At 44.1% G+C, this 7,356-nt stretch overlaps 1 protein-coding gene across 1 annotated transcript in view; it reads left to right on the forward strand.

Annotated features, from left to right (window-relative positions):
• LOC106012986 overlaps window positions 1–7,341 on the forward strand; it is a 31,171-nt gene extending 23,830 nt beyond the window's left edge. Inside the window, exons 4-6 of the mRNA XM_013087502.1 lie at window positions 2,927–3,168; window positions 3,893–4,469; window positions 5,806–7,341. Coding sequence (XP_012942956.1) covers window positions 2,927–3,168; window positions 3,893–4,469; window positions 5,806–7,341 — 2,355 coding nt within the window. The remainder of the gene's footprint in view (window positions 1–2,926; window positions 3,169–3,892; window positions 4,470–5,805) is intronic.
• Window positions 7,342–7,356: the final 15 nt, after the last annotated feature.

Consider the following 7,356-nt stretch of genomic DNA (forward strand, 5'->3'; position numbering starts at 1 on the left):
TCTCTCTCTCTCTTTCTCATGCAAACACACACACACACACACACACACACTCACACACACACACACACACACCCACACACACACACACATACACACACACTCACACACACATTCACACACACAAAAAAGTCTCATTTTTGCGACAACAAATATTTGTCTAACTGTCTGTCGTCAATGTACGTCATCGGCTTCTTCAGCGTGCACACTTCTGCTTGATCCCTCCACCTCCCACCTCGTTTTGTATTCCCAACCCCAACAAAACACACAGACAGACAAAAATAAACGAAACAAAACAAAGATATGTCACTGGTGGTCAGCTCCTATCTGCCTCTCTGCTCGCTCTCGCACTTGTCGTGAGACGTCCTTCAATTGTGTTGATGTCGAGACAGGTCTGTAATAATATCTTCATCCTCCCCAAAAAACAAAAAACAAACAACAACAACAACAACAACAACAACAAAAAACTCACATACAACAAAAACACACACCAGAAAAAAAGACCAAAAGAAAACTACTCGACCCTCAAAAAGAAATGCGTTTGATTCATAAATAAATAAATAATAATAATAATTTAAACAATTTTCAATTAGCCTTACGTCAGTCCTAAGCCTTTGACCACCTCCGGTTGGGACCTCAGTGGGGAATGGATTGTTCTAATTTTATAAGAGTTACATTTTCAAGAAGCATTGGCCACTCTCTCCTCAAAACACTAAATGTTTTCCCCCGTTTCGTTTCCGAAACTTTTAGCCAATTCTAGGAAATTTCGCGACATTTTCACATTACATTACAGATACGCCAGTGTTTCCTCGGTTGTTTTCCTTTAATTGTTGTCATGTCTAGTTCTACGTCATTGTAAGTTACACAAGGTCGGCTACACTGGGCTACATTGTCCCGTCAAGACTTAAGTCCAAAAATATATCTCCAAGCCTGGCGGAAGGTTCTTTGTATGTTTTGTCGACTTTTTTAAAGCATTTGACTGGGTTGACAGAGAAAAGCTTTGGACAGTATTGAGAAGTCCTGGCGGTTCTGGACCAATGTATACCATTATTTGGACAAATATGTGTCAAAGTGTTCTTTCATGTGTTAAAGTCTGTTCAGATGAACGAGGATCCATGAAATCTTACATTACTGAATACTTCCAACGTACATCAGGTGTCAAGCAAGGCTGCATACTTAGCAACCTTATATTATTTTCTTTGTTTATACCAATGCTATACAGGTATTGCCCAATGATAATGATGGTATTTTATGTTTAATGTACGCTGATGACCTAAGTCTGTCAGAGGTTTACAAAAGAAAATCAATGTGTTACATGATTTCTGCCAGATGTGGGGTTTAAAAGTGAATACAGAGAAAAGTAAGATTGTTGTTTTTAGAAATGGAGGCTATCTCAAAAGATCTGAGAGATGGTATTGGGAGGATAAGATCTTAGAGACAGTAAAGTAGTTACTTGGGCATTTCATTTTCATCGCGTCTATGCTGGAGACGAACGCTGGAAAATCGAGCTTGTAAAGCTCAACGGATTGTTTCTTGAACAAGAAAGCTTCTCGGTTCTTTCCAAGAATTAAATTTCGAAACAGCAAAAAACATTTTTGATATAAAGATTAAACCAATGCTGTTTTATGACTCTGAAATTTGGGGTACCAAAAACTGGGACGTGATTGATTATGTTCAGGTAAAGTTCTGGAAAGCCTTTTTGAGTCTTGGCAAAACTACATCCAAATGTTTAGTTCTAAGAGAAGTGGGAAGAACCAACTGATGTTCTGATTCCATGCATTGTGTCATTCAATTCTGGTGCAGACTTATACACTTAGAAAATGACAGATATCCAAAGAAATGTTACATGCAATTATATCGTTCCTGTGAACTGGGCAGAGTCAACTGGACTACGGAAGTTAAAAACCGATTATTATTCTCCCTGGGTTTTGGATATGCCTGGTTTTCTCAAAATGTTGGAAGTACTAGACTCTTTCTCAGTGAAGTAAAAAGTAGACTTGTTGATCATTCTGTGCAGAACATAAAGGAAGAAGTCTGTCGCAAGTATAATGCTTTCTCTCTTACAATTCCTTTTCAAGAAACTGCTGAGTATACATGTATCACCAGCCTCCCACAGTATTGAAGCAGAAGAGTCACAGCTTTGTTAAAAACCCATAGCCTTCCATTAAATAACAATCTCTATCGGTGGAAATTAACTAACTCGCCCTTATGTGAGAGGTGTAACTTTCTTGAAATTGAAGATGAATTTCACTTTATTTTCTATTGTTCTCACTTTGTCCATCAAAGGAAATTGTTAATCCCTCCCAGCCTGACTCGGCCCAGTGATAGAAATATGCAATGTTTGGCTCATGATAAGAGATATGTGCACAACCTGTACTTATTCATTATGGAAACTTTATTCATCAAATGAGTGTTTTATGTGATGTGACGTGATGTGATGTGACGTGACGTGACGTGACGTGACATGATGTGATGTGATGTGATGTGATGTGACGTAACGTGATGTGACGTGATGTGATGTGACGTGACGTGACGTGATGTGACGTGACGAATAAACGTACTTACTATTGTCCCGTCAGCGCCGTCACGTGAGCCCTGGCTGCAGCTGTTGCGCGAACTTTCATCCAGCTAGCGCTTGAAAGTCGTAGGTTCCAACCTCGTATGGGACATGCATTAATTGGTGTCAGGAGCAAAAGTCACAGACCACCATTTAGTTGTTGTTTGTTTGTTTGTTGGGGGGGGGGGGGTATTTTTAATGGAATGCCACCTTTGTGTTTAAAATTTTTATTTTTTATTCATATGTTACTCTCAAGTCCCACCTAAAACTCTTTGGCACTTATATGAACTAACTGTGTAACTAATCTTAATGCCATACAGTTTGGTAAAACAAAACGGTAACACTTTTTTATCTGTGTTTTCCGTTCCTCAGCACGTGTTCTCGGACAAGCCCTGGGGGACCAGTCAGTTCAACGGTCTGCTCCAGTCCTCAGACGTCATCACTAGCCACCTGTCCTGTGTGCAGGAACTGACAGGCGCCGAGCTGCCAGACGTCTACCACAAGCCTCTGGGTGGCAGCGTCCTGGTGGATCTACGTCACGTGACCGGGTGTGAGGCCCGGGACTTTGATGACCCGCCCTACCCCATCGCCAACAACACCGTGGCTCTGGCCAGGTGAGTGAACGGTGGCCTTGACTCAGGGCGTGAACCTGTTTTATGCTTTGTGTCTGTAAATATGTCGCCCTTGCAGGTGGGTAGCCCAATAGTTTTGCTATGGGGGAGCAAAGAATCCACCTGCCGTGATACCGTGTGTCGTAAGAGACGACTAAAGGTGCATAGGTCTGGTTGCTCGAAAAGTGCCAAAGGTAAAAGTAGCGAGAAAATGGCCACCAAAGTTTGGTTAAATACCACTTGGTGTCCAAAATTGATAACAGTAGGCTTCGGCCGCCACCCGGGCAAAATTTTTAAAAAATTCTACCAAACTGAAAATGTTTTTAAGTGTCCCGCGCGCTCATATGAACTTGTGCAGTTGCGAGCACCGTAACATACTTACCAAAAAGAAAAAAAAAACAACAACACTTTTTCTTCTGCAGCAAAAGAGCAGACAATGACCGTACATAATTATGTCACATCTCTCCTGTAGAAATAAAACAGACAATGACCCTACATTTGTTCCATCTCTCTTGCACTTGTAGAAATAGAGCAGTCAATGACCTTACGTTACTTTTGTCACATTTCTCCCGTGGTGATACAGCAGACAATGACCTTAAATATTATGTCACATCTCTCCTATAGGAAAAAAATAGACAATGATCTTACTTTTGCCCCATCTCTCCCTTCCCCAGGGGTAACTGCTCGGTCCTGGAGAAGGCTCAGATTGTCCATGAACGACTCGGAGCCGCCCTGCTGGTCGTGGACTACATGGGTCACCCCTGGACCAACACGACCTCGCCAACTTCTCGCTCTTCCACAACACCTCCATACCTGTCGCGCTCATCCAGGGCCGCCAGTTCGCAGAGGTCAGGGAACTCACAGACCCTGTGACCGTGAACCTTCTCAGCCGGGGCGGACCCAGATTTGGGCTGAGTCTCACTCTCCTCCTCTTCCTGAACCTTTTCGTTATTCTCATCGCTGGGTTATGGTCAGGGGTCAAGGACTCCAACAAGGTCACGCTGGGACTGAAACCTGTGGTGGCTATCCACAAATGTTTATCTGACCGACCGGAGGAGAGGTTTATTCACAGATTGGACCGGCTGGCGTTGGGCAAGGTTGGGGTGGTTGCTGTGATGCTGCAGCTGGTGATCGTGTCTGTGTTCCTGTACTGCGCCTACTACCTCATGGTCTACGTTCTCCTGGTGTTCTTTGGTGGTGCCGCAGCCGGAAGTCTGTGCTTTGTGCTCCGGCGACTCGTGGACTGGCTCATGAGTGGATGTAACAGGTGCTGTGAGGGCAGTGTCAGGGTGCGCGGCTCGGAGGTCAGTACTGCTGCTGGTGGTGGTATTGTTGTGGTTGTTGTTGTGTTGTACTAGTTCTTAGAAGTAGTTGTAGAAGTAGTAACTGTTGTTGTTGTTGTTGTGTTGTACTAGTTCTTAGAAGTAGCTGTGGAAGTAGTAACTGTTGTTGTTGTCGTTGTTGTTGTTCATGTAGTGGTAGTTGTTCTTATTCATGTTGTAGTAGTAGTCGTCGTTGTTGATTTTGTTGCTGTTGTTATTATAATGATAATAATAATAATATTAATAATAATAATATTAATAATGATAATAATAATAATAATAATAATAATAATAATAATAATAATAATAATAATAATAATAATAATAATAATAATAATAATAATAATAATAATAATAATGATAATAATAATGATAATAATAATAATAATAATAATAATCTGAATTTACGTCTATATATTACCGCAAATAGATAATAGATTACCCCAACAGACCTGATCACTTTCTGAAACCACCTTAACTTCCTGGGAAGCATACATTTTTTAGTCTGGAATAAACATTATTTGTATCATGTGATTGATGTAACAAAAGCGCCCAGACCTTATACTAGAATGGGATAGAGCGCTATATACATGCAATATTATTATTATTATTATTATTATTATTATTATTATTATTATTATTATTATTATTTATATTATTATTATTTATATTATTTATATTATTATTTATATTATTATTATTATTAACTCACTACTCACTCGGCTACTCCCTCGGCTCCTAAAGCCCCCCCCCCCCCCCCCTTCCAAGCTACAACTGCCTTTTTGTCGATGTTTCCAGTAGTTTCCCTAAATCCCAGTGGCCTCAATGCTCTTGTTTCTCTTCTTTTTTCCTATCCTCTCAGCCCGCTCCTTAGTGGGTGGTTGGCGGGTGCTCTGGTTTGCTTCTTCTTTCCTATCAAACAACTGTCGTCCTTATCTCCCCTCCTTCTTTTTTGTGTTTGTTACTCTCTTGTAACTCCTTGGCGGGTGCTCTGGTGTGGTTTGCTTCTTCTTTCCTATCAAACATCTGTCGTCTTTATCTCCCCTCCTTCTTTTTTGTTTTTGTTACTCTCTTGTAACACCTATAATCTTCTGGCGCTCATATAACCTTATGCAGTTGCGAGCGCCGTAAAACCTCTAATAAAACTAAAAAAAACTAACTCCTAATCTTCGGCACCTATAACCTTATCGTGATGCAAGTGCCGTAAAACTCTTACTTAACTAAAACTAAATGACCGTTATGGAGTCGATGTGCTCCTCTTTAGTCAAACAACAAATATTTAACAAACAAACGTTTCCCCCTCTTGTCTTCCCAACAGGTCCGCATCAGCACCATCTTCCTGGCCGTGGGCTGCCTCGTGGCCTTCATCGCTTGGGTGCCCAACAGAGCCGCTTGGTGGTACATCCAGGACGCCTTTCTGATGGTCATCTGCTTGACCTTTGTCCGGCTGTGCCGACTCGCCAGCCTGAGGGGGGTCACAGTCTTCATCCTGGGTCTGTTGGCCTACCACGGCTTCATCTTCCTCATCATCGGCGTTGAGTCCCTAGACTCGTTCCCAAAGAACCAGGACTTCTGGACCATGCCAGCCGCCGCCCCGCACTACTCTGGGGAGAGATTGTCCTGGGTGTTCACGGTGCCCATCTACAGGGACGTGTTCATCCAGACGTGCTCCCAGGTGCCCTACGTGTCCGCGGCCATCATTGACGTCATCGTCAACGGTCTGCTCCTCTCCTACGTGCTCAGCTACGACCTCCTCATGGCCACCGGCTTCTCCTACACCGTCTTGGCAGTCTGTGCTTACGTCATCGGTCTGGTGCCGGGGATCTTGTTCATGTACGTCACAGGCCACACGGAGACCACGCCCATGTACATCCTTCCCACAATGCTGCTGATCATTCTGTTCAACGCCTGGTTCCGGCGGGAGCTGAAAGTCTTGTGGTACGGCAAGCACCTCACGTCTGACTTTCCGCAGATGAGGCAGTCGTCAAACAACAACTCTGGGCTGGACGTTCGTGGAGACAGCGATGACACCCCCCCAGGAGAACACACAGAGACCACCAGCCTACTGGCCGGCCAACACAGTGTGGACATGAGTAGTCTAAATGTTGGACAATACAGTATGGACATGAACAGTCTACATGCGGGCCACTACAGTATGGACATGAGCAGTATACTCTCACGGCAACACAGTGTGGATATGACCAGTCTACTCGCGGACGAATATAATACGGACATGACCAGTCTACTCGCGGACCAATATAATACGGACATGACCAGCCTATTCGCAGGCCAACACAGTACGGAGACCTCCAGAATCCTGGGACCCCGTAGGGCTGAGTTAACCAGCATCATGGCAGAACACGGGATGTCTCTGAAACACGCCAACCGTCTCCAAATGGTCCCAATGCCCCCGTCCCCTTCCTGTCCCCGGGACCTCTATCCTGGATTCAGAGCGGCGACAAACTTTCAACCCAGTTACGTGCTGTCAGATTACTTCGAAAGTATGCGCTGGCCCGTATTTTCTTCCTCTTCCCGGGAGGTCTCCATTAACACCGACGACAACAACGCAGAAAAAGACGACACCTACACAATCACGGGCGACTGCAGCAAAAGAAATATCGGTCGTAAGAAGCGCAAACGCGTCCGCTTTGAGCCCACCCGTGTGTCCCCCATCCCAGAGGAAGTCCCCACCCCGGAGACATCGGAGGAATCTCCCACCCCGGAGAACTCCGCCGTCGCCGACTTCTTCCCATTGCCGGACACATTCCCATTGCCGGACACATTCCCATTGCCGGACACATTCCCATTGCCGGAATTCTCTCCTTCGAAATACCCCACTCGGGCACAACAGTGAGAGATCTACACTCTC

This window comes from Aplysia californica, unplaced genomic scaffold, assembly GCF_000002075.1.
Source record: "Aplysia californica isolate F4 #8 unplaced genomic scaffold, AplCal3.0 scaffold00596, whole genome shotgun sequence".
Taxonomy (NCBI): Eukaryota; Metazoa; Mollusca; class Gastropoda; order Aplysiida; family Aplysiidae; genus Aplysia; species Aplysia californica.